We start from the raw sequence: 26,953 nt of genomic DNA, 5'->3' as shown, positions 1-26,953 counted from the left end.
AAAAAAAAAAAAAAAAAGGCATGAGCCACCAGGCACCCAGTAGCAGTATACTTTGCATGTCTGCCATGTAAAGAGTAAATTATCACTCACCTTATAGGTCTTAAATAAAAATAGGAAAAATTATGTCTTTAACACAGGCCTTTGGAAGGAAAGAATGACATTAAAATCATGTAAGATGACATCAAGTGATAAAAAACTGGCCAGGCATAAATCTGTAAGAGCAGCATTCCAAAATAAAAAGCGGAGAAAGCCACCTGGAAGCGTGACTCAAGTAGAGCAAGCAAGCTGAACAATGCCAGGTCCAGAACCAAACCCTGGTACCAAAAAAGCAACAACCCTCTTGATCTTTGCTTTAAATGTGTTCTTGTGAAGCATGTCTTTTGTCTGCCTGGAGTAATGTCATGTGTCTATGGATGGCAGTTCCAACTAAATTTCCTAAAAACACTGGGAAGCAGGCTGGCTTGGGCTTAACAGCACCCTGTGGAAAGGGAACTTAACAGCTAGTATGATCTTTGTTCTCAGGGTGAAACAAGATGAGAGTAACCCCTGAGTGGGAGAGTGAGTCTATAGGCCGGAGCCTTAGTAATTATACAGAACCACCCAAGTTTTATTGTTAAGAGGGAAGTGTTCAGTTCTGTTACCCAAAATAGCTTAGTCCTCAGTGTCAGGCTTTGAAAAAACCCAGTAAAAAGTATCTTTATTATGTTTAAAAAAGTTTCTCTATGATGACACATTAATAATACAAAAATACTTTGAATACTACATTGGTCTTCTTCCCCCCCAAGACTTCTTGTAACACTACGCTAGAATATGTGATCTTTGGATTCTGAAAAACCAGTGGCTAAAGTAGGAACTAAAAGTTTTTTCTTGAGGGGCGTTTGGAATAGACAGCCAGTTTTCTTTGGATTCAGACTAGGTACAGTGAAAAATGCAACAAAAAAAATTTAAGGCTCAGGATTGAAGCTTGGCTCAAAAATGTTAAAGTGGCTTGTGGTGAAAATCATGTCCACCACTAGAGGTTTCTGGGCTCCTTGGTTTTAGTTGTGCTGGTTCTTCCTGCAGCCCCGTAAGGAAATGCAAGCTGGCCTAGTCTGCATGCTGGATAGGCCTTGCAGGCGTAGGGCCAGTGTTTGTTTGCTCATAGCTGCCCAGAAGCTGGCTCAACTAACTGATGGGGATGAGGTGGACGTGGAAGTGAAAAGATTAGTAAGCGGAGATGTGTAATTTGAAATAAAACCAGACACCCTCTATACCCACATTTGCTTGCTGGGGGAGGGGGGGGGTTATTCCTGTTGCCTGGACTCATAGGCCTAATTCCATTTGCTCCACTTCTTGTAAGCTTGAGAACACGGTGAGAGGCTTCTTCTGGTCCAGCTTAGGAGTAGCAGCTGGTTTGTTGTAAACAGCTTCTCAATCCCCATGAGAAGCATTGTCATCTTGAGCTTTGTGGTTGACACTGCATGTGTTTGCTATTAACAGGTCATTCTTGGTCCATGAAGTGTCTGGCATAGGAGGGTGTGGCAGAAGGGACATGAGTCATTTGTAGAGAAGGTCCAGCCCATCTATGTCCTACAGCAAAAAAAAAAAAGGGGGGGGGAGGCAAGGGCATCTGGCTAGCATAGCGGGTGATAAGAAGAGATGTGGGCTGCTATAGGCCCCAGAATGCCCTGAATGAGATGACAACACAGATCTGATCCCAACTGCTTGAGCAGTTTGAATTGATAGCCCAGGTCAGGTTCAGGCAGATGTGAAGCTTCTGAAAGCTTCCGAGCTGGAACCTGACAAGTCCTTGTCTGGTTTCCATGTGATTTGGATCTCTGCAGCTTCCTCCCAGGTTTGGGGTGCACTCTGTGCATACTAAGCCGCCTGTCTCAGAGACTCCTGCTGCTGTACTTGTGTACACGGAAAGGTGCTGTGGCTGGGGACCTGGGAGGGCTCGGGGCCTGGGAGGCTGAGAGCAGCAGAGAGGCCTGAGGATGTTGGTGCTGACTCCATAGGGCCAGCAAGCAGTTCTGTGGGGAAGCGGGGCAGCAGAAGGTATGAGGGTGAGTCCTGGGGAACGGGGGACCCGGGGCAGCCTAGAGCACTGTCATCGGAAGGAACGGGGCTGGGGTAGCGGCCTTCTCCGGGTAAGTACCGAATGCATTTCTTTTTCCTCCTAGGAATAGTGAAGAGAGTTATCTGTAAATAGAGGGTGAATTCATAGTCATACACCACAACCAAAAAAATTGCTGATCTTGCTCAGGTCTGGCTGCTGCTCTTTTGTCTGCCCTCCCCCATGGCTTGAGTGACATGCTCGTACCCTCAGACTTGCATCTACCTCATGGACTGACCCAGGGCATGTGCAATTCTCATGACCACCACTAGGTGGCAGAGGGAACTTGAATGGGCCCGCATGCTAACTGTCTCTGCTTTTCCAGAGAGCATCCCCTAGTATAGATCTTTCTAGCATCTGCTTCATGTGTTTGTGGGATTCTGATCTGCAGTGCCTGTGGCTTCTTGGCTGACTAGTCTCCAGTCCCTAGAACTAGGCTTAAGAGAATTAGAAATGGGTAATGGCTCTCGCCTGTTGCCAACTTAAGAATTCTCTAGGCCAGTTTGTCTTTAAGCATAAACTGGTTTAGTTGGTTGCAAAGCTTGAACTCAAGTCTAGTGCTGTTCCTGAGTTTTTGACTCAAGGTTAGCACTCTATCACTTTGAGCCCTAGCACCACTTCTGGTTTTCTGGTGGTTAATTGGAGAGAAGTCTCACAGATTTTTCTGCCTGGGCTGGCTTCAAACCATGATCCTCAGATCTGTCTCCTGAGTGGTTAGGATTATAAGCCTGAGCCCGGGGTGCCTGGCTTTGTTTGTTTTTTCCTCAAGTGCTGTGGTTTGAACTCAAGGTCTAGCCCTTACTTGGCTTAGTTCACTACATGGTTGACTGCCTCTGGTCTCAGTCCTGCTAGGCCTTGCCTGACCTAAATGTGATAACTATGCACTTAGTGGGTATTTTTCATACCCACAGTACCTTTTCTTTTTCTTTTTGTCAGTCATGGGGCTTGAACTCTGGGCTTGGGCACCATCCTTGCACTCTCCAGCTCAAAGCAAGCGCTCTATTGCTTGAGCCACAGCGCCACTTCCAGTTTTCTAGTGGTTTATTGGAGATGAGAGTCTCACGGACTTTCCTGCCCGGGCTGGCTTTGAACCGTGATCCTCAGATCTCAGCCTCCTAAGTAGCTAGGATGATAGGCATGAGCCACTGGTGCCTGACTCCACGTTATTTCTTAAAGCATACAAGTTGGGCACCATGGGACCCATTAGTTACAACAGCCCAGGGATACCGCTGCTCCCCACTTAGCCCTCTGGTCTAAGATAGCAAGTCACATGACAGGCAGCCAGGTTATTTGGACAGTCTTAGTGTTCTTGCCTTGCTTTTCTTAGCGCACTTTATCAGCAGGGATCCCTTTTCAGAGGCCCATGCCACCTGAGTTGTGTATTTGCTAAGGACTTGCTAGATCTGGCTGGCACCAGAGCCACCTGCCTTTCCTTCTGTTTAGAATATTTTGTCCCTCCACTGTTTAGAATATTTTGTCCCTCCACTTGTAAGATCTAGATCCATGTGATCTCCACAAGGTGTGTGGTGGTCTCATTCATTGGGGGTGCCTGGGGAGGGGCCTGAGGGGCCAAAGGAGGGAACTGCAGGCCCAGCAGAACATAGGCAGTTGGGGAAGCAGCTTGAAGCAAAGGGAGAGTGACGGTGGGGACAAACCCACCTGCAGGGGCCACACCAATCCATCTGCTGGTTGAGGCCAAAGCGAGCACGACACTTCTTAGGCGAGCCAGGGTCTGCTCACAGCCATGGCAGAGGGGCGGGCGGGGCAGGGCAGGGCAGAGCAGAGGGCGAGCAGGCAGGCAGCAGGGCAGAGCAGGGCCCAGAACGAAGAGGTAATATCAGTGTTAGCCAGTTACAGATACCCCAGAGCCCCCACAGAAAGAATGGACATTTCCATGGCACAGCTAGCCTCAGTGGGGATCTGGGGGGCCTAGAGCAAGATACAGAAAAGGTATCACCCAGCTGGGCAGAAAAGTCAGTGGGAAGAATGAAGTGGCAAGGTGGTCTACTCAAGCAGGCTTCCAGGGCCCCTTGCAGCATGGAGGCTCCACAAGAGCCCAGAAAATGCCTGTGGGGAAGTCCATCCACCGCAACTACCTGCCCACTTTATCCATTTGTTACTGCCACCCACATTCCCTGGAGGGATAAGGCCATTTGCTGTGCCTGCACTCCACACTTGAGATGGACATCAGGGCCATTCCTGTCACCAAAGGGCTTTGGGAGGGCTCCCTGCCTCTCAGCGCACCACCTGCTTACACACATTGCTTCTGCTGGTGATCCCTGGGGCATGGAGACTTGAAGGTGCACTTGGCTACAAGGACCTGTGTCCAGAAGGCTCGAGGCTGGGTGCTCTGCCCCTCCCCTCATGGTTCTTTGGAAAGGGGGACATGGGGAGGACATTCTGTTGCTGCGGCAAGACCTCACCTGTGTTGGACTCTTGATGCTTTTCTCTTGACCGCCTCTTCTTCTTTCCCTGAAGGGAATGAAAAGATGCTCAGATGTGGGATGGAGAAAGTGCCCCGGCCTGCTGCTTAGCCAGCTGCTCCTGGAACTTGGGCAGAGTCCCGCCTATCTTGAGGCCTCCGTGTTTTTCTGATTGTGGCTCTTGCCAGGCTGTTGTGGGGGTTACACTTGGAGAATTCTTCCTCTCCCAATCTGATCAAGTTGGAGCAAACGAGCTCCAGATGTTCCCTCATCTGCCCATGTGGCCCAACCCCACGCAGGGGACAGGATGTGTGGGCTTGCCTTCGCAGCCGCTGCTGTGCCTCTTCCAGTAAAACCATGGAGCCCCTGGGTGCTCTACCTCATGTGTCTCATTAGGACAGCAGTTCTGCTCTCTTGATTGTACAGCCTGGCATACAGTATCTCAGAAGGCTCCCCAACCCAGCCTGTGGCCTATCTTTAGTCACTCACATAATTGTCCCGTGCCGACCATCCTGGGTATAGCTGCATGTGAAGCTGCCTTTCCTTGCGGGCCAGCTCATAATACTTAGCTTGCTCTTCTCGAGACAGTGCATGCCACTGCAGTAGGAAAGAGGGGCAAGATGGGGGTACATCAGGGAGTCCAGGCTACACCATGGTGAAGGGATTCGGGGGTCATCCTTGCCAGCCCACCTGCCCATGGCCTCACCCTGCGGCCCAGGATCTGATTGATGGCGGCACTCTCCTTGAGTGTGCATTCTGCAATGACCTTGGCTCGCATCTCCTTCATGTACAGCATGAAGGCGTTCAAGGGCTTCTTGATGGTTGGCTTCTTAGCCTCCTTCTCTGCCTTAGACTCTGCCTGTGTTTTCCTGAGGATACAGATTGCTGAAGAGCTGCCCTCTGCCCCTGGTGGCCATCCCATAGCGCCTCACCCTCCTCTGGTGTGAAGTGTGTACCAAGGTTTACAAATGACAGCACTAAGGTGCCACAGAGACTATAGCCAGGGAGAAGCAGGCATATAGACTTCACCCATCTGTTTTCTTTTGTACTGGTCCTGGGGCTTGAATTTAAGGGCCTGGATGCCATCCCTGAGCTTTTATGCTCAAGGCTAGCGCTCCACCACTTGAGCTGCACATCTCCATTTCTGGCTTTTTTGGTAGTTAATTGGAGAGGAGTCTCATGGGATTTTCCTGACCAAGTTCTCAAATGAAGGATCCTCTCATCTCAGCCTCCTGAATAACTAGGATTCTAGGTGTGAGCCACCACTGCAGCTAGCCCCTCTCCTCCTATCCATCCTTTCCCGCTACTGAAAGCCCCAGTCCCAGTGCGTGTCTTGTCATCCTAGGAAGCCAGTCCAGGGCAGGAACATCTGTGAGGATTCTTTTTATTAAACCAGCAAAAAGCTGTACGTGAGGCTATGGCTCAAGTGGAAGAGCACTAGTATAAGGCCGTGATCATCATAGGGAAGAAAAAAAAACCAGCCTGGCAGTAGCTCATGCCACAAGATGGCAGAGCCAGGGGCCTGTTGGTAGCTGCCAGGAAGTCCGTCTTGGGCGTGAAGGCATAGATATTGAGTGATCAAATAGATCTGCTGACTGCCTGTCCACACCTCCCCCCCCCCACACACACACATCCTGGGGTGTTCTTACTCACAGAGTTCGGTCATAGGGCTGCAGCTCCTGCTTCCCTGAGGGTGGCACAATGGCCGGGTGAGGGATGGCTGCCGGATGACCCGGAACACCTGAGCCCAGCATCAGGGATGGGTGAGTGAACCTGGCGGCAGGAGGGGGGTTAACACTGAGCCAGACTTCGGGCATACCAAGGTCCTGCACAGTGTCCGAAGACACAGGTGAACAGATACCCACCCCGCTGGCTTGACACACAGGCGATACACAAACCCTGCTCTCGACACACTGCAGACGCTGCAAAACTGTACGGCTGCTGTTCAGAGTTGCTGAGTCCCAAACAGCACTGAGTCTGTCCCCTCCTTGCCACTTGCCCCCATGGATGGGGTTCGGGAGCCTACAGTGGTCCCATGGGCCTCCACGCTCTAACCCTAAGCCCCTCTCCTCATGGCCTAGAATGTTCCTGGCTCACTCCTGCTGAACTTTCCCCCACCGTTCACAGAATCAAACCCAGACTCAAATCCTGCCTGAGCTCCTTGCTGAGATCTCTCCATCTGCTGCTTCCTTTCACTCCCAGCCAGCTCCAGCTAGTGTAATTCTCCCTGCCTCTCTAAGGAAACCACCATTCCCATGATCCTTTCCCAAACTGGACTGCAGGGCTGGGGTCTCTGAGTGTTCCCCAGCAGCGTGTGTCCGCACTTTGCTCCCTGCGCTGAGCTGCAAGTGGCAGCTGCCATTCCTTGTCTGAGCCCACTCCCCCTCACCTCACTGTGCTGTGGGGGAGAACTGTCCTGTCCCTTGCTGCTTGCACAGGTGTGCGATCCCTTGAAGGGCAGCACTGGGGGGGGGGGGTGTAAAAGGCATTGCCCCAGTCAGGGTACAGAACTCTAGTGAAGTTAATCGTGTGCGTGCACTGTTGCCTGGCTCTGCAGAGGCCTCAGACTCCCACTACCTTTGTTTTCAGGCACAGAGTAGCAGACGGACAGATGGACACAGGGTAAGCACAGCCCTGTGTGGGCACTGAAGCCTGGGAGACAGGAAGCAGGAGCCTGGCTACCAGCAGGGAACTCACCTGGGGTAGGGGGCGCCAGGGGCTGCGGGAGGGGCAGGGAAGTGCTGTCTATATCCGCAGGAAGGGGACAGGGGGTAGAGAGGAGGGCTGGGCCTGTGTTTGGGAGAGACAGCTGTTAGGAGCCTGGCAGCCAGCCAGCCATGAGGAGGGACTTTCACACCTTACTGGGCCTGACCAATACAGTCTTCAAGACAAATGGACCTCCTTCCTCAGATGCCCTTCAAACCTCTGCCACCAGTGGGAAACTTCCGCGGCACCTATTTCTTCCTACCAGCTGTACTAGCGTTCCCAGCCTTGGATTAGCCTGTTAGTCTCCTCCCAGGAGCCAGTTCCACAGACTTCCTGGGCCTCCCAGCTGCCTTCCTAAGTTTCCTTGACAGTTTAGGCTGATAACCTATGCCAGAGCCTTTGCAGATGTCTGAACTGCTTTTCCACCCCCAACTTGCCTGCTCCACTCCTGGTCATCCATCCATCCCAAGTGGAATGAGACCCCTCTGGGTCCCTATCATCCCTGGCAAAGCAATACTAACAGTGCCCTGTCATTGTCTGGCTTCTTGCCTGGGTCACCCACCTGGCAAACCAGTTCTGAGCAGGCAGAAACCTAAGTATCAATCAGCTTTAAGTAGTGCTTCTTTGCATCCAGAACCCTGTGTGGCCTACTGCAAGGCTCACTGCAGAGAGAGCTAACCCACTCCTCGCCTGGCAGCCAAGGGCTGCCCAGCGGGACCCCAGGACACAGGGCTGCTCCTCCTGTGCTTAAAGCTTTAGTGGCTAAACTTCCTCTGCAGGCTCAAGGCTCTTGGTTTTTGTTTTGTCAGTTGTGGGTCTTGAACTCTGGGCCTGGGCGCAGCGTAAAGCTAGCGTTCTACCACTTGAGCCACAGTGCCACTTCCAGTTTTCTGATGGTTAATTGACGAATCTCAAGGATTTTTTTTGGGGGGGGGGGTCGTTTGCGCGCTGAGCACTCTTGCCCCATCGTGCTCCCGAGGGTGCTTGGAGAGAGTCCTGCCTTGTATTTAAAGTGGAGCTCTGTCCAAAGGAGCAGTGTGCCGATCATGAAAAGCAAGTGGGAAGGGGCAGGCACGCTTGTGGCCTTCCCTGCCTTCCTGGGAAGTCAGTCTTTCCTGTTCTCCTTGGGTGACTGCGTGGCCAGGAGAGTGGTTAGAGATCTGCCTTGGTCACACAGGCCAAGGAGTTAAAGACCCTGTAGCTCGCAGAGGGCAGATTCCAGCTGAGAAACACCCTTGGGCCCAGTCAGGCCCAACGGGGGGGGGTTAGGCTCCTTTGTCCTGGCCTTGTAATAGGAGCCAAAGGGGCTGGTCACCACAGAAACAGGGCTGATGCCTCAAGCAACTCCAGAACCACCAGCCTCTGATGGCTGTCCATTCTGTCCTCTCCCTGCTCTGGCCTACCTTCATTTTCTCTCAAACTTGCACGGCTCTAGAGGTCTCCAAGCCAACTGGGGAATGCCCAGAGGTGAGAGGACCACAAGGCCCCTCGCAGAGCTGGGTGGAGCAGAGCTGCTGGCCAGCCTGTGCTGTCTACACCTGCAGCACACTTGGTGTAGAAGGATGGGCACGGAAGGGCAGGTCTAGTCCATCCAGCCTGCAGTGCTCCTTTCCCATGGGGCCCACACTCACCAGCTCACGGTGTGGGGGAGCTGTCCCATGCTGCCTGAGGTCAGAGAGTAGAATCCAGAGAGGTCAGGGGTCTGCAGCGGCCTATGAACTATAGAAAGAACCAGGTAAGTGCTAAGCCTGGCTGGTGGTGATTTCAGCAGCATACTAGAGTTTCTGATGGCTCATTCTAAGACCCCACCTCTCTCTGCGAGGGCTTTACACATCATGATTTGTTCAGGGCTATCCTCGCACAGGCAGTGGCCTAAGAGGTAAGGGGACCAAGGGCAAGGCAGTGGGGTGACTTGTCTATGGAACCCCTCAAGAGTGGGAGGCTAGGTGTCACTCTCCTGGGCCCCCTGCTGATCTGCAGCTGGATGTGTCCTGCTGCAGGCTCCAGCCTGGCTTTCTGAGCAGAAGGCCTGCAGGAACCTGGCCTGGGGAGCCAGGGCTCCACCCAGCCCCGGGGTTGAGTCAGCAGCTTTCCCACAGCTGACAATGGTAGATTTCAGAATGACTTGGGCTGGGACTGAGGTGAATCAGCCATCACAACCACCACTTTCCATTTTCTTGCTGGGGGAGGAGGAGGCTGCAGCTCTGAGTTATCAGAGGTGCACAGATGGTGGCCGCTCAGATGCTGCATGGCTGGGGGTCACTCACACGAACCTCCCACCCCAGCTGAAGCCTTCGCATTCTTTTTTTTGGGGTCCGGTCATGGGGCCTAAACTCTGGGCCTGGGAGCTGTCCCTCAGCTCATCAGCGCAAGGCTAGCACTCTACCACTTGAGCCACAGCGCCACTTGAGCCACAGCGCCACTTCCGGCTTTTTTCTTTTGACAAGCACTCTACCACCAAGCCACATTCCCAGCCCCAGCCTTCACATTCTTAAGACAGGCCCTGGGTTTGCATGGCCAGTTACAAAGCGGGCCAAGCTACCCAGTCTCAGAAGTCAGACCTTGGGCCTCATCAGGCCCCCTTCCCCACGCCAGGCCCAACATACCTTGCTTCTGGCTGATGTCTGTAGGGGTGGGCGTGGGGTGTGGACTGCTGAAATGCTCGTAGAGAGGAGAGAGTTGGGGGACTCCATGGTGGGGCTGACTGGCTTTGTGCTGAAAAATAAGGAGGGGAAATGAGCCTGGAGAGGCGGAGGGGGAAGGGGGCCGGGAGGCAGGATGTGGGCTGCTCAAGGTGGAGGGCGCCACTCCATCCTGTGTTGTGGTGTTCTCCAGTGCACTTGGCCCCCGCCCCGACTCTGCCTGAGCAGGCATACCCAGGTCCCGGGTGCTCGATGTGGGAGGCCAGTGGATCATCTGCAAGACTGCACACAGCCACCATTCCCAGGCAGCAGCGCCTGGCACTCTTTCCTCTAGGAAAGGACCTCTGGGCCCTGTCACTTGGAAGGTGTGAGGCCCGGCTCCCTGCAGGACCACCGGTGCTGCCCAGCCCCCACTCTTCTGGTTTTCTTAATACCACAGGACTCTTACTTTTCACACAGTTGAGAGGTTGGTTCTCAGTCAAGAGATGAGTCAGTCATCTGTTGATGGGGAAAGAGGCTGGGAAGAGGAGGGCTCCACACACAACCTGGCCACAGGGAGACACTGCCAGACCCGAGTGCTCAGGGCGTATATACCTACTACAATCAAGCTCTGCTTCCCAGCTAGAATAAATTGCAACCTGGCTACTGGGGGCTCCGGGCAAGGAGAAAAAAGGTTAAGTTGGGTCCGAGCCCAACTTGAGGCGGGACACAAAGCTCACACACCTCAAGCGCCAGCCCTGGTCTGCCATCCTCTTCTGTGTTCCTGCCTCCAGTGGTGAGCTGCGCCTTCCCCTCAGCTCCCAGGCCGCTTGCAGCTGGCAAGCACAGGCAGTGTGGACGCCTGAGGCCCTTCACGTGCTGCGTCAAACACCTTCTGAATCTTGCCTATCTCACCCCCATTCATTAGGCTACCAAGAGGCTGCCATTTCTCCCGTCTGGGATCCTTCCCCAGCCGTCAGCCAACTTGTCAAGGTTCCCAGCGATGTCCACCATCCTGGACCCAGTGGGCAATTGTTTTCATTTTACCCACCCTGGCATCAGGCAGTTGCTGGCTCCCTCCTTGAGCCACTCTTGGCCTTTGTCACTTTCCCAACTTCCCTTCCAGGCCCTGGGTTCAAACATGCTCACCTAATGATTCCACTCTCAGTGGACCCCCCTCAAACTCAACAGAGCCAAACCAGAACCCCCTTAAGCTTTCTGCTCATATCATATACAGGCCCTGTCTTCCTCAGCTCAGGGCCTCTCGTCCCCGAGAGGGAATATCAGTGCCCTCCACCTCACTGGGCACAGGTGGGAAGTCCAGCTAGAGTTTGGGGGAGCCATCGATTGCTGCGGGGCAACAAAAGTAGGGAACTTACTGGGAATCTTGAAGGCCTTGTTATCTGCTAGGACACAGGCCATCGCCGGCTGGACAGATAGCAGGCCTTGTGACCCGCGGGAAAGCACCCCACGACTCATGCAGGGTGCAGGACGGCTCAGGCTGGCCGAGGCAAGGCTGCAGTGCAGCTCAGCCCATGACTGCTATGTGCCCATGACTGCTATGTGGGTGCTGAGGGCGAGCCGTGGGCTGGGAGTCTGCCACCAAGCGCAGGAGGGGTGCTGGCGGGGGATTCAGAGAACCCACCCGCAGCTCGAGGCCCTCGGGAGGCCAGGCCGCCGGGGAAGGCACTGAGGCCTGGCCAGTCCTTCCCACGGTCACACAGGCTGTGGCTGGGCCTGGCCCAGCCCCCCCTCCCCCCATGCCTAGTAGTGGTAGCCAGGGGAACCGTCTGGCATAGGACCTCTGGCCCCCTGAAGCCGGCGGAACGTCCTGCTCCAGAGCTCCGGCGCAGGGTTGTTCCAGGACCTCCCAGACAACACGGTGGGGAGGCAGGCCTGGGGTGACTGTCCCCACCAGGCCCCGAGCACCTCAACAGGGCAGAGGAGTGAGCTCAGAGTGGGGCATGCAGCGTGCTCACAGATGCGTGGATGACTCCTAGTGGACTGTTCAGATCAGGAGACCCCAAAACCCCTGCTCTCCCACCAGCCTGTGGCCCCACCAGGACAGGTCCAGGATTCATTCAGACTCCAGGGCTGAGCCGCTGCTGTTCTAGTCAGTTATTGTCTAGACTCCACCCAGTGGCCAGGTGATAGGCCCTGCCCAGCAGGGCTGGCCCCTCCTGCCGCTACTCACCCAGGTCCGTGACCCCAACTCTAGCTCCCCGCTAAGAATTCCCCACCCTGGGGCCTCTCGGCAGGCTGGAGGCAGGCAGCAGGAGGTGAACGTGGGGCTCTCCTGACAGGTCTCCTGCTTCTTGGCCCTCAGGTTGGGCCGGGCTTCCCCCCTCCACTTATGCAGGCTCAGGTGCAAAATGAACAGAGTGGGCATTTTCCCTGCAGACCCACAGGGGCTGCTGTGCTCCACGCAGAGCGGCCGGTGAGCGCCCAGTTCCCGCCCCGCCGCCAGCAGAGAAACCCCCTCGCCGCTGACAGTTGACTCTGAAAACCCCCAAGTGCCTGAGCCCCACAACACTTTCCCAGCCAAGAAAGTTGCTGCTTCCTCTCGGCTCCAGCCTGAAGCGTGGGAGAGCCTGTGAGGCCCAACCAGGCCCTTCTATATGAACGCCTTCCCGGGGATAAGCACCCCCTGCAAAATACGGCGGGGTCCACCAGCAGGCGCAAGCCATCGGGGTGCGTGACCGAGCTGCCGAGTACCAGCCAAGGAATGTCTGCAAGTCTGCCAACAGCCACCGAGCATCAGACATTCCTTAACCCAACCGGTGAGGGGCAGTTACTAGCCCCACTGACAGATGGGGAGACTGAGGCACGGCTCCTCTGGGATGCCACCCTCTATGCCACCAAGACCCTATGGGCCCCGTGGGCAGAACAGCGCAAGGCTGTGCCAGTCCTAAGCTCAGTCTCTCCCTTCGCTAGCCTGGCTCATCTGTGCCAGCGCTTCTCAGATCCCCTCTGGGACCTCCAGGACCAGGGGGTTCTGCCTGGCAGGAGCCTGCCTGGCAGTGAAATTAAGTCATGGGCCACAGAGCAGCCAGATCTGCTTGGGGTCCCCGGGGGAGTGTGGTTCTCGTGGTCATCTTTGTCCTCAGCACACACCAAAGAGACTCCCCGGAGCCTCCGCACGCCCACCCGGCTCGGCTGCCACCCGCACCCCTCCTCACATGAGGAGCTCCCTGTGGGCACAATGGCAGAGCCACCCCTTAAACCCTGTGTTCCCTCCAAGGTGATACCCCAATATACTGACCCCAACATGCCATAGTTGCCTGTGTGCCTCCCGCCCTTCCTGTGTCTGGGGTTGTGCCCTGAATTGCTTTTCACTGCATAGACCAGGCCCTCGAAGTGGGGACTCAGGGAGAACATGGCAGGCCCGGAGCAAGTGAGGGCCAGGCCCAGGGTCGCAGCAAGCCAGAGCCTGGAGCATCCAGGGTCAGCCTGCCTACCACCTGAGACACCTCCCCCCACCCCCACCCTCTCCTGCCTGCAGGTCTGAGTCAGGAGGAGCAGCTTGGGAAAATCTGGGTTGCCACTCACCCTTTCTGGAAAAACACTAGGCCCACATTGGACACAGTGAGTGCCAGCTGGTTTCTCCCTCAGCACAACTCCCCGAACAACTGAAATGGTGGCTCACGCCTGTCATCCTAGCTACTCAGGAGGCTGAGATCTGAGCATCACAGTTCAAAGCCAGCCTGGGCAAGGAAAGTCCATGAGACTCTTATCTCCAATAAACCACCAGAAAACTGGAAGTGGTTCTGTGGCTCAAGTGGTAGAGCGCTCACCTTGAGCTGAAGAGCTGAGGGACAGCGCCCAGGCCCAGAGTTCAAGCCCCAGACCATCCAAAAAAAAAAAAGCCGCCTTGGGGGTCTTCTTTCCCCCACTTTGCAGGAGCCAATATTGGCCCTCATCAGCCCTGGGAGCCCCATCAGGCAGCCCTGGGGGGGGACACTGGGTGGCACTGCACAGATGCTCAGGACTTTGGCTAGCCCCGGGGAAGAAATGCCCAGGGACAGGCCGGCTCCTGGGCTTTCCCTAAGGATGCGCCAGCCTTGATCCATGCAGGTACGCATGCCCCAACACACAGAGAGGGCAAGTCGGAGCCCTGCTCAGGCCCTTCATCCTCAGCCCAGGACACGGTGCTCTCCAGAGGACCGGCCTAGAGTGTTGGCCATGGCCAGAGGCTGGGAATGGCCGGGCCACAACCCTTGTGGACCAGGAGCTTCATCCCACCTGCTGGCCACAAAGCCACTGCGCCACTGCCTGCGGCAGTCCCCCAGCACCTGGCCTGACATCAGATAACAGGCCCTGCAGGGCACTGGTGGGGACTAAAGGTCCCCCCACCCCCATGCAGCCTGGCAAGCCACACCCCTGCGGAGGGCCAGCCTTCGCTCACTTGCACAGCCCCTCCTCCCGTGTGGGGACGCCCCTGGGACAGGATGTTTTTAGGAGGAAAATAAGACGCTTCCGGAGCTGCTGCAGCAAGCTGCTGGTTGACATCAGCAAGCTGCTGCTCCTGGCCAGGCATCCCGTTCGCCCAGGCCCTGGTGCTTCCTCACCCAGCTCCCCCGTGGACCAAGGCAGGCGGGACAAGGCCTCCGGAGCCCGGCTGACGGAAGAGGAGAGCCAGGCTCTGGAGGGAGCGTGGCGAGGGTGTGGCGCTTCGGGAAAAGAAGGCAGGGCCTAGCCGAGGAGGGCCAGGTGTCCAGCAGCATCCTTTGGGGTTCTTGACCAGACTCCCCACTTCAGCCACAGGCCTCACAGGCACCCCTGTGGCTGGCAGCAGCTGTCAAAAACCAACCTAGAAACAAGCTGGCCGGCTGCGTGCCTCGACCTCCCCACCTGAACTCACCCTCGTGTGCACGGTGACACAGGTCTGGCCTGAACCCTCCATGAGGGCCGGGGCTGGAAGGGTGGACACACTACCCCGGAAGGCCAGGAGGGCCGGGCAACAGCTGGTGGTGCGAAACCTTTCTGCCCGGGTTCCACTTCCCAGCTATGGACAGCCAGGCGAGGCCTTGGGCTCTGTGCGGTCTGTGTCTGGCCGTTTATCCACAAGCAAACAAGACGAGGCCCAGCCAACAGCTGCTGGAGGCTCCCACCCTCGCCCCCACCCCAGTGTGGCACGGGAAGGGGGCGGGGCTGCACCCACGGCCAGCAGGGCCCTTGGAAGCAGAGGCCTGAGCAAGGCTGAGGTGGGGCATAACAGTGCGGGCGCAGCCCAACTCCCGCGGGCTGAGGAGGGAAAGGGATGGTACAGGGAGCCAGGAGGCTGCAGCTCTCTAGCAAACACGTGCTGCCCAGGGGGCAAGGGAGCACTGTGGACGAGCTGAAGCCAGCCCAGGCAGGAGTGAGACTCATCGCCAATGAACCACCAGAAAACCAGAAGTGGCACTGTGGCTCCAAGTGGTAGAGCGCTTGCCTTGAGCTGAAGAGCTCGGGGACAGCGCCCAGGACCTGAGTTAAGCCCCACGACCGACCCGAAAAAAAAGCCCAAAGCAAGTGTGTCCTTGCTCAAAGACTTTCCAGGAAAGCCAGCTCTGTGCCAAGTCAAGATGCTGGCCGTCCACTTCCTTGGGACCATCAGGCTAGACTGCTGAACCTCTCATGAAGTGGGGTGACCAGAGTGAGGCAGTAGACGCCCCCTGTGAGGCTGCAGACACTCTGGGAGCCACTCCCAGCGATCCACACCAAGCTGCTCAGAGCGTTTGCTGTGGACCGTTCCCAGCCAGCCTTCAAGGACATTCGCGACTCTTTCCCACATGGCATTTCTTCCGCAGAGCCTAAGTGCTGTTCCCCCAACCAACTCGGCCCTCTTCCTGGCCTGCACCGCATCCAGCCCCACACATTCTAGAACAAACCGGGCAGGACAGCAAGGAGCGCAGGAGGTTCCAGCTCCTGATTTGTGGGCTGCTAGCATGTTCTTCAACCTGTCTGAGCCTCAGTTTTCCCCGTCTGGAGAATGGGGCAACAGTAGCACCTACTTGCTCAGCTTCTGCACAGGCCTGGCTCTGGGGTAGCTCTAGATATGTTGTAGCTGCTGTTCTTTCAACAACTGTTCGCTGAGCACTTACTCTGGGCCGGACTCCGAGCTGTGGAAAAGGGCCACATGTGGCCTGGACCTTCTAGAGCTTCACTAGACCTTTTGGATCCAAACTACCATACCATCCCTGGAAGCTTCCACACCTCAACCTGGCCTCCAGCATTCGCGGCCTCGGGCCTTGCTGCTTCCGCTAGCCCCTCGCGCAGGGCTGCTGGCCACGGGCAGCTGGGCGGCTCCCAGGGCCGCACACTGCTTCAAAGCCAGCCAGCTGGCTCGGGGGTGGCTGCCGCGGGAGGCCAGCCCCGCCTGGACCCTGGCTGTGTCTCAGCATCTGAGGCCACCCACCCTCTGCCTGCCTGGCCACCAGGCTGGCCACAGAGCCATCTGATCTGAATGAAGCCTCCAACTTAATGACTTTCATGCTGCTTTCTGAAAACACAATGTAATTTTCTTAAGCACCCTATGATTTCCTTTGATAGCTACAAAGCTGCTCCCGATCCCATAAGCATGTTTATTTTTAGGGAAAAGAGTGGTTTTGCAGTTGGTCACGGAGACCATAGGGAACGCACAGAAAGCCGGGCAGGAGAGCGGCTCCTGCTCCTCACCCAAGCCCAGGGCCCCGCAGACCTGCCCTTCTCCCCCACCCTGCCGGTGGTCAATGGGGGGTGGGGGAGCCTCTTCCGGGGTCCCCTTCCACCTTGCTGGGGCTTGGTGGCTTCGCTAGGAGCTTGCCCCGACAACTCCAGGCAGAGGCCCTGAGGCTACGCTCCGCGCTCAGGCCGCTTCCTGGCTCCTGCTGACATTCTTCTGCCTCTGGTGAGGCCTCAAGGCCCGAAGCCCAGACTCAGCCAGGAGATCTGTGCCTAGATAGCGCCTGGGGCAGGGGCTGCCCACGCTGCTGCGTGGGTGTGGCACTGCCAGTCCTGGCTCCCCGGGAGAGGCGGCGGCGGCGGCGGCGGCCTGGCGGTGGGTGGGTGTGCATGCGTGCGTGTGCGTGCGTGCAGAGGTCAGCTGGGCCCCGCCAGTGCGGGGCGTGCTCCGGGCGTGGCTATTTTTAGGTTCCCAGGCTTTCATGTGGCCGCATGATGTGGAGTTTACAAAGCATCAGTAATGCGTCTCAGATGGCGGGCCCGGCACACCAGGAGGCTGGGCCGCAGCCACCACGGCCAAGGCAGAGTTACTCCGAGTCCCAAGCCGGGGCTCCATCACCTGCTCCCCCCACTCCTGACCACCCTTCCACTCGACGGCAGCCAGACCCAGCCAGTCCCCCCCTCACCCCCCCGCACCAGGCCCACCCAACCGGCAGGTCTGTCTATCCAATCTGGACCTCACAAGCCTTAACTAGCTCACCCCCTCATCTCCCCCCCTCCATCACTGGTGACAGATTTGCTAGAGGGTCACATGGGACGCTTCCTTCTCCCCCACCCCCAGCCCCAGCCCCTGCTGGGAAATCTGGCTTTTCTAGCAGGAGGCCATTTGCCACCACTGGCACCCAGGCTAGCTCAGACAACGTGGGGGGGGGCCAGCCCGCACCCCCTGCTCCTAGGGCCCTGTCTGCCCGCCCATGCCCGCGGCCTCGGCTGCACACGTCATCTGGAAGCAGACGGTGTGGGGCAGACAGCTCCTCGCCGGGAGCCGGGCCGGGAGGAAGCGCATTTGGCAGCCAGGCCGCTTCCTCTGATCTCCGGGGCGTGCTGGCTGGGGAGACGCGGCTGCGGGGTGAAGCCTGTGTCACCAGGCTGCCTCCGGGCTGCGGCACTGGGTGCAGACCAGGCAGGCAGAATAGGCCGGGGACCCCCCCCCCCCAGCTGACACAACTGGGGCCCAGAGGTGTGGGGGAGCAAGCGCCCCCGGGCTGGGGCTGTGGGGGTCTGCACCCCGGGCTGCTCTCCCCGAGGCAGAAGGCGGTGAACTGCCTAAGGAAGAGGCCAGCCCTGGGGGTCCCGGGAGAGGAAGGGCTGGCCAGGGGCGCTTGGGCTGCAGTGAGAGGAAACCAGCACTGCCCACCTTGGGGTGGGTCCTGGGCCCGCACTGGCCAGCGCCCTAGGGTCCCCCCAGCGCGAGGCCTGCCCTCGGCCCTTGGTCTGCTCGCATTCCTCCAGCCAGCTGCCCTCCCCACCTCCAGCCCGCCCCGCCCCGCCCCTGCATGTCCAACTCAAACCATCTGCGGTGGGCACCGCCCTGGCCGTCCCCGCTGCCAACTCGCCCCACATACTGCCAGCCTTCCTGGGCTCTAGAACCAGCGCTGCCTGGGCACCAAGGCTGCGTGCTGGCGACTCTCCAGCCTCGCCTCGTGCCCTGGGCTTGGGTCAGAGCCCACGCTCCTCGGGGCGTCTCTCTCCTCGGCTGCGCTGTACCCCACCCCAGCGTCCTCCTGCTCCCCCTTCCCCAGGCTCCTTTCCAGAAGCCTCGCCAGCTGTCCCCCAGCCTCTCTCTCCCCCACCCCCGAAGCATTCTGCCTTGCTAGCGCCGAGTTCTGGGTGGGCAGAGGTTTGGCTTGGCCAAACCAGGCCGAGAACACAGGAGGGATTCTGAGGGTCACCTCCGAGGCGGGGGGGGGGGGGGTGTGAGGTGCCAAGGACAGCAGTCCAGCCCTAAGCTTCCTTTCCAGAGGCCTGTACAATGGGAGGCCTCCAACCCAGCTTGGAGAGTGTGGGCGCCAGCCAGACACCCCACATCCACTGTGCCGTTCCACGCCCCGGCAGCCAGGGAGGGCGGGCGACACTTCACCTTCTGGTGGGGAGCAGGTGGGGCCGCGCGCACAGGCAGCTGCGGCAGTGGAGGGGCCTCTTCTGGGCCGGCCGGCCCCATCGATAGGAGGGCCCCAGAGAGCACAGCACCTTACTGCGGGAGGGGAAGGGCGTTCCTGTGACCCCCACAAAACACCTGTTTCCTTCAGCACGGCCTTGTTTGTACACAGGGACAGGAAGCGCAGTCTCAGGCGCGTGGGGTGTGCCCCTGGCTAGGGGACCGCAGGGAGGAGGCTGGGGGACAGCGGCTCAATGTTGCCCCTTCTCCCCCAGGGGGCTCTGGGCCCACCCTGGCCTCAGCAGTGATGTGACTTTGCACCAGTACCCTGGAGTCCCGGCCACCCCCTTCCTGCAGGGGGCAGAGGGTGGGCTGAGGCCTCAGGAGACCACAGGGCCCCTCACCCCTGGCTCCCTCCTTTAACACCCACGGCTCAGCTCGACGTGGTAGAGGCCGAGCCGAAATGAATGCCTTAGGTGTTGGCTGGAGAAACCACCTTGAGGGAATCCTGGTGGAGCTGAGATACAAAGTCCTAGTGAGCCAGGCACCGGCGGCTCAGGCCTGTAATCCTAGCTGCACAGGAGGCTGCGATCTAAGGATTGCAGCTCAAAACCAGCCCAGTGCAAGAAAGCCATGAGACTCATCTCCAACGAACCACCAAATAGCCAGGCGTGGAGCCGTAGCGCAAGTGGTAGAGAATTCATCTTAAGCAAAAGCGCACCTGCACACACACCGTAGCAGATCCGACCAACACAACCAGGCTCTTTGTTGGCCTGAGGAATGCCCATCTGCGCACCCCAAAACTGCAGCCATGCCACCCTATCCCCAGAACGGAGCGGGGCAGGAAGCCAGCTCAAAGCAGAGTCCCAACTCGGGAGCAAGGCTGCAGACTGCCCAAATGCCACTGCTTCCCGAGTCAACAAAGAAGAGCCATTTAAGATCACTTAAGGAGCTCTGGGAAGGTGGCTAAGTGGTAGAGTGCTTGCCTAGCATGCATGAAGCCCTGGGTTCGATTCCTCAGTACCACATACACAGAAAAGACCAGAAATGGCACTGTGGCTCAAGTGGGAGGGTGTTAGCCTTGAACAAATGAAGCCCAGGGACAGTGCCCAGGCCCTGGGTTCAAGTCCCAGGACTGGCAAAAAAATAAATAAAGATAAGATCCCTTAGGTCCCATCACGCAGCACAAAGCTAAGGAGTAAAGAGCAACCAAGACTCATCCCTGCTGCCAGGGCCCTGCCAGGGCGAGCCCACCGCACAGGCCCAAACCCACAGGCAATTGAGGCAGCAGAATTCTGGCCCTGCTTCCTCTCACTTCCTCAGCCCCGATTCTCTCACATTATGCTCCAGGAAAATCACCTCAATGGAAACCAAGAAGCATTACAGCCTGACTGGACACCAGAGGGCCAGCAGAGCAAGCCCTAAGAGACGTCTAAGGCCTTTTATATTGTTATTGCTGTTGTTGGTTGTGGGGCTTGAACTCAGGGCCTGGATACTGTTCCTAGGCTCTTTGGCTCAAGGCTAGCGCTCTACCACTTTGAACCACAGCCCCACTTCCGGTTTTCTGGTGGTTAACTGGAGATAAGAACCTCACGGGCTTTCCTGCCCAGGCTGGCTTTGAACCATGATCCTCAGATCTCAACTTACAAAAAGAGCCACCTGCTGACGGGCTCCCTCTCGTTTCCTTACATTCCGCACAAGGGTTTTACGTGGGTGAGGAAGGGGAGTTACTTTTGAAATAAATCTTTGGGATGAGAAAGAATTCTCAGGATGGAGGAGCAGCTATGGCTCCCACTGTGGCTTAGGAATAAGTACTTTTCCCAACCATCTGGGTGAAGGACAGGCACAGTGGCTCAAGTTTATAATCCCACCTACTTGGGAAGTAGAGATCTGGAGGGTCTCAGTTCAAAGCCAACCTGGGGGGGAAAAAAAAAGTTATCAAGACCCTATCTCAGTAAACAAGCTGGACGTGGTGGTACAGGTCTGTAATCCCAGCTAAGCAGGAGGCATATAGGTAGGAGGATGACAGACTGAGGCCAGCCTGGGGAAAAGCTTCAGAGATGAAAAATAGCCTAAGGCAAAATGGCCTAGAGGCACTGCTTAAGGGCTAGCAAGTTACGGCCTGAGTTCAACTCCTAGTATTGCCTCATCACTAAAAAAAGAATCTGTGGGCGAGGTCAGGCAGCAAGCGAGGGCTGGTGCACCTGAGCCCAAGGTCCAGCCACGCAGTCTCTGAGAACGTGGAGAGCGACAGCGTCTAGACGGATTCCAGGCGGGCCTTGTCCCCAAGCCAGCGCCAGCAGAGTCAAAACAGCACAGGAGAAAGCCAACCGGACCCCAGCTCAGGGCCCCAGGGTGCCTCTCTGGCAAAGCTTAAGCAGAGGAGGGCGGCTCAGTAGCCCATTTGCTCAGACGAGGAAACCAGGGCCTGGACACCCTCAGCATGGTAAGTGTCTCGTAAAGCGATGCGATTACCTTGCCCTGAAGGGCTGCTGGGGTGCGCAAGACAAGCTGGGGCCCGCGGGGCGGGGCACAGGAGGGGGTCACAGAACGCTTCCTGGGAGGGTGACATCTGAAGAAAGCTCCAAAGGGGGAATGAAAAGGTGGCACTTTGGTGAAGAGCTGTGGAAGACAGTGGGAAGCTCAAAGAGAAGGGGCTAAGGTCCTGAGGTCAGAAACCTACCAGGAGAGAGAGGGGGACGGTCAGGCAGGGGTGAACGGTTTGGACAACGGAAGGCACTAGAGGGGTAACCTTAAGGTTTGTCTGGAGGGGCTGGGCGCTGGTGGCTCCCGCCTGTCATCCTAGCTACTCAGGAGGCTGAGATCTGAGGATCATGGTTCAAAGCCAGCCTGGGTAGGAAAGCCCGTGAGACTATTATCTCCAATGAGCCACCAGAAAACCAGAAGTGGCGCTGTGGCTCAAGTGGTAGAGCGCTGAAGAGCTGTGGGATAGGGCCCGGGCCCAGGCCCAGAGTTCAAGCCATAACAACAACAGATTTGTCTGGAGGGAAGCTCAGGCCCGTGCCAGACCTTCATCATCTTCACCTGTTGGACAAGCAGCAGCCTAGACGGTGCGGCTCAGGTCACCCTTCCTCACAGCCGGGGCTGGAGCCAGCTCTGCGCGGGACACCTGCAGCCGAGCCTCTTTGATAGTTCGCCTCGCTGGGGTCTACTCACCACTTAGCTGGAGACTCCCCAAAATCTAGGGAATGGCCTGCTGCCAGATGCCTTCTTCACAGGCCTACTCCACCCTGAGTGGTGCTCAGCCTCCGCTCCCTGCCAGCAAGACCCCTTCTGGGGGACAGGGGCGCCACACATGGCCTCAGCCCCTGCGTGCCCAGGGCTCCTTCACACAGCCCTCACCCGAACCTCACCGCAGCGACGCACAGGCGAGACCCCAGCATGAGCCCCCGCCTCCCCCAGGCTCCCCACATGGGGGCTGCTGCTTGTTGCTCCTGACAAGCCCCCCCCCCCAACACAGGGACAAGGAAATGTATAATTCATACCCCCAAAAGACGCCATGTTAAAATGCACCATTTAGTGGCTTTTCGTTTAAGGCTGTATAACTGCCATCTCTGTAATTCGGAATCCCCAAAAGAAGCCCCATTGCCCACTAACGGTTGATGACGATGGCGTCATCAACATCATCGTCGTCGTCTTCATCCTCCTCCTCCTCCTCCTCCTCCTCCTCCTCCTCCTCCTCCTCCTCCTCCTCGCAGCCCTGGCAATCACTAATCGACTTTCCGCCTTTGTCTGTCCTGGCCATTTCATGTGAATGGCAAAAGGCTCAGCCCCAGCCACACAGGAGCAATGCTGCCCATGCAACAGCCGGCTTCTCCCTAAGGAATATTGCCTTACAGGCCCCAGAATCCCCAAGTCCGGCCTACGACCAGTGCATAGCGCCGCCCCCCCCCCCCCCCAGGTCTCAAAGCAGAGAAGACAAAACAAAAACCAGGCCACGCTACTTTTACCTGCTATGCGATGTAACTATGGGGTTTGCTCAAAAGAGGCGCCCCTCTATTCATGGACCTCTCTCCTACCCAGGGTCCCCCTACCACAGGCCTGTCTTCATCCCAGCCCCGCGGAGCAGCAGAGGCTAGGACGAGGCCAGTAGTGGGAGCAGCAACTAGGGGACACAGGGAGGAGCACCAGGCAGGACACATGTGACACACAGCCAGGAACTGCTGAAACTTGTGTTTTTCTACATGGTGGCGGCCAGGCCATAGGGCTGATCCTGACTGTGGGAGTCTAGTGTCCACCCACTCTTGGACTGAATACTGAATGGTCCCATCACCCACACCCTTAACAGAAGGAGGCTCTCTGTCTCTGGGTATTCTCTTGCTGCTAGCCCAAGGCTGTAAGAGGAACTCTGAATTGCTGCCTGCCCCCTGCCAGGAAACTCCTGGGGCCTAGTTGTTTGGGTTTTTGTCAGTTGTGGGGCTTGAACTCAGGGCCTGGACACTGTCCTTGAGCTTTTGTTCAAGGCTAGCACTCTACCACTTTGAGCCACAGTGCCACTTCCAGTTTTCTGGTGGTTAACTGGAGATAAGAGTCACACAGACTTTCCTGCCTGGGCTGACTTTGAACCATGATCCTCGGATCTCAGCCTCCTGAGTAGCTAGGATTATAGGCGTAAGCCATCAGTGCCCAGCTGGACCTAGGTTTTTAACTAGTTACCATGACCACAGTGACCCTACGCTCAGTCCAAGCAACACCTGCCAGCATTTTACAGTTGTGTCAACTGGCTCTAAATCTATGGGTTTAGACCTTACAGGGGACCCTAAAATCTCTTGTGAAACATCTGCTGGGGCAGGGGGTAGGCCTCAGGGTTGGGGAGCCCCCTCCCCACAGGCTTAGAAGGGAACCACCTCATGAGCCCAGACACCCCAGGGCAGCAAGTCAGGCCAACCAACGTACTTGGATAACAGATGAAGAAACGGGGTCCAGAGGATGAGTCCACTGCTAAGTCAGCTGTCTACCAGGTTTTCCACTCAGGCTTCTGGAGAGCAGCCTATGTCTGCTTTCTTACCTCCTACCAGCTTTGGCAGGAAATGGCTCTCACCACAGTGCTCACTCCTCATCTGAAACAGCCTCACAGATCCCCTTTCCTCAGTCTGGGTGGACCCCATCATGAGCTGCCCATGGCCCCACCTGTACTGGGCTTACATTACACCAGCAGTTACTCATCAGAAACCTCCAAGCCTGCCCTCACCCTTAACTCGGGCCACCTTTAGACAGTCTGAAATGCTGTGCAGCTATGATGTTCTCACTCGGCCTCATCCCACTTTATCTACACCCGGGAGCAAAGAGGCCTGACTTGTGGTGATGGTGCAAAGATCCCAACGTTCTGGGTAGTTAAAAAGATTCAACTAGCCGGGCGCTGGTGGCTCACGCCTGTAATCCTAGCTACTCAGGAGGCTGAGATCTGAGGATTGTGATTCAACACCAGCCTGGGGAAGAAAAGACCATGAGACTCTGATCTCTAATTAACCACCAGAAAACTGGAAGTGGTGTTGTGGCTCAAGTGGTAGCGCACTCATCTTGAGCTGAAGAGCTGGGGGGCAGCGCCCAGGCCCAGAGTTCAAGCCCCATGATGGACAAAAAATAAAAATAAAAATTAATCAACTCCTGTTCTATGAGATGGCCCTTGACAATAGACAGCATTGACTGACCCATTCCTGATGCCTATGAGAGCAAGCCAGCCTGCGCAGAACCCACTTGGTACTCTGGGTCCTTCTGCCACAAGGACACACTCAAGCCAGTAATGACACAGGTAAGGGGAACTCTCTACTCCTACACAACTAGGAACCAAACAGAGGAGCAAACTCTCCTGCCTCTTCCTCCAAGACCCAGGCTGAGAAAGCTAACTCTACAGACAACCTTCCTCTCAGGACGGAGAGGGTCCACCCCAGAACCCAGGGCCCCAAACCTGCTTGTGAGCAAGCTGGGAAGACAAAAGCCAACAGCCAGTGAGCAAGAGGTGATGACCCCAGGCAGAGCCCCTCCTTCCCGCAGTAACAGCGTTCTTTGGGTTTTTAGCTGAGGGGTGAGGGGAACAGCACGGAATTGTCATCCTCTTAGGCAGAAGTCACTTTCTTGCCCAAGTTTCGGCCTGTAGCAGGGCGCAGGCTGCTGGGGGGGGGGGTGGTCACTTACCAGCGGGGGCTGCGGCTGGGGGGGCTGCCCGGCTCCCGAGTGCGGTGGGTAGTGCATGAGCAGATTGAAGGCGGAGTAGACGGTCTCTTTGTACATGCCGCTGGAGCACTCAGGGGCCTTCAGGCCTGGAAAAACCACAGCTGGGTCAGACACCAGCCCGGGCAGCTGCGGAGCTGCAGGCTGTGGTCTGCTCTTGAAAGAAAAATCATCATCGAAACGAGGATTGCCAAGGGATCCCCTTCAAGTCCGTGCCTGGCTAGGGAGCCGGCGGAGGGTGTTGCCAGGTGCCAAGTGGTTGGGAGAAGAACCCCGCGTGTCCAGGCCTCCCCACCTCAGCCCTCCCGCTGGGGAGCAGGGCTGGGGAGGTGGGGGGGGGAGGAACAACGCGGGCTCCCCGAGGCGATGGGGGGGGGGAAATCAGTCAGTCACCTGGGCTGCAGGGGAGAGGCGGAGATGGCGGGGGTCTGTTTACTCCTATAAAGGTCAGGGCACCGGAAGTGACTGGGGCCCCACCGAGCCCGGGAAACCCGCCCCCGCCCCCACCCCCGGGGTTAGGGAGCCGCAGCTGCTGGGGGAGGGGGAGGGAGGGAGAGGGAGGGGGGGAAGGAGGCACCCCCCCGTACCGGGCCGCGCAGAACGAACTCACCGTCCTCCAGAGACTCCCCAAGTTTGTCCGGGAAAAGTCTCTGCGAAGTGTGTTCCCGCCCGAGCGCCTGCGGGGAGAGGGCGTCGGGGCGGTGAGGGGCGGGGGCCGGGCGGGGGCGCGGGGACCCCGCGCACCGCGGCGCGCTCACCTCGGCGCCGGCCTCCGCCTCGCCGCGGGCCCCGGCGTCGGCGCCCGCGCCCCCCGCGCCCTCGGACTCATTCACGAGCGACGACTTGAGCTCGGCCAGGTCCCGCTCGGGGCCCGCGGCGCTGTCCCGGCTCTTGTCGTCCGGCTCCTCGCCCTCATCCTGGAAGGCCAGCAGCTCGTCGGGCGCGCCGAGGTCGTCGCCGCCGCCGCCGCCACCCGCGCCGCCTCCGCCGGCGTCCAGCTGCGGCATGGTGCGCTCCGGACGCGCGGGACGTGGGGGCGTGCGGGGAGCCGGCCCGGGAAGCGGCGAGCCCGGAGTGTGGACCTCCGAGCCCGGAGCGCGGCGGGCGGAGCGCGGGCTGGCTCCGCCTGGGCGGGCGGTGGGCGCGGGGCGAGGGCGCCGGGCTCGGCCGCTCCGGGAGCCGGCGGGGCGGAACATCAAAGGCGCCGCCGGCGGAGTGCCGGGGGCGGGGCCTGTCGCGGGTGGGCGTGGTCTGTGCGGGTGGGCGGGGCCGGGAGGTCCGGGCCCGCCCCTCCTCTTCGGGGGGGGAGAGTCTGGGACGCGCTCACTGGGCAGAGTCTTAAAGGGCTCGCTCTGCCGGCGCGAGAGAGGTGCTGACAAACCTGCCAGCCATCACGTCCCAAGATGCTGGAACTCTCAAGGAAAGTCCTGACCCTGCTTCCTCACCTAGGAGACATTCCTACCCTGGGCCTAGGCTTCTCCTCTAGCCTGTTGATGGGACTTAGGGGCAGCGTAGGAGGAAGTGTGTCTGCTTCCTAAGCCCAGCGCGCCTGGGGTCTCACTAGCGTTCGAGGCTATACTCAAAGCTGCACTCAAAGGCACCCGTGGCTTACGCCTGTGTAACCCTAACTTCTCAGGAGGCTTGAGATCTGAGGGGCAGGGTTCAAAGCCGGCCCTGCAGGTTCAGTCCACCAGAAAACCGGAAGTGGCGCTGTGGCTCCAAGTGGGCGAAAGCGCTCAGGGACAGTGCCCAGGACCTGAGTTCAAGCCCCGCCACCCGTTAAAAAGAACTGGGTGCCCTGGGGCCCCAGGGTGAAGGACTCCCCAATGCCCCCATTGTCTGCCCCACTCCTTCATCCCTTCCAGGCCGCCCGCCCACGTGGTAACAAGAGGCTCACACGGAGCAGGCTCTGCACGCTCGGCCCCTCCAGCACTCAACCGTGACCAGTGCTGTGCAGCTCCCGGGCGGGGAGAAGGAGGATCCACCCCTGCGGGTCCTCCAGCCTCCCGCCTCCACCCCGCCCCCAGCCTGGGAACCCGCGGCCCCGGGACGCGCGAGCCTGCGCAGCCACGTGGGCCGCTAGGAATTCCGAGGCCAGGGTCCTGGGGCCGCAGCG

General features: G+C 58.0%; 1 protein-coding gene across 17 annotated transcripts; it reads right to left on the bottom strand.

The window, feature by feature from the left end:
• Positions 1–664: 664 nt before the first annotated feature.
• On the bottom strand, positions 665–25,954 carry Tcf7 (transcription factor 7). Of its 17 annotated transcripts, none has more exons than XM_069993745.1 (13): positions 25,596–25,953; positions 25,448–25,514; positions 24,802–24,926; positions 9,831–9,939; positions 8,856–8,943; positions 7,216–7,308; positions 6,172–6,291; positions 5,225–5,387; positions 5,008–5,115; positions 4,519–4,567; positions 3,755–3,827; positions 2,138–2,158; positions 665–1,502 (listed from the first exon to the last, which is right to left on the bottom strand). In XM_069993745.1, exons 1-13 carry the CDS (start codon positions 25,842–25,844, stop codon positions 1,481–1,483), a joined length of 1,287 nt encoding a protein of 428 aa, XP_069849846.1. In that variant the 5' UTR covers positions 25,845–25,953; the 3' UTR covers positions 665–1,480. The 17 variants fall into 17 exon arrangements, with proteins under 17 accessions (XP_069849846.1, XP_069849850.1, XP_069849848.1 ...); XM_069993748.1 differs by lacking the exon at positions 665–1,502 and adding an exon at positions 1,507–1,569 and having other exon boundaries at positions 25,596–25,954; XM_069993749.1 differs by lacking the exon at positions 2,138–2,158 and having other exon boundaries at positions 25,596–25,952.
• Positions 25,955–26,953: the final 999 nt, after the last annotated feature.

Source organism: Dipodomys merriami, unplaced genomic scaffold, assembly GCF_024711535.1.
Source record: "Dipodomys merriami isolate MVZ:Mamm:240054 unplaced genomic scaffold, mDipMer1.0.p SCAF_44, whole genome shotgun sequence".
Lineage (NCBI taxonomy): Eukaryota > Metazoa > Chordata > Mammalia > Rodentia > Heteromyidae > Dipodomys > Dipodomys merriami.
This window is presented reverse-complemented; position numbering and strand designations above follow the sequence as displayed.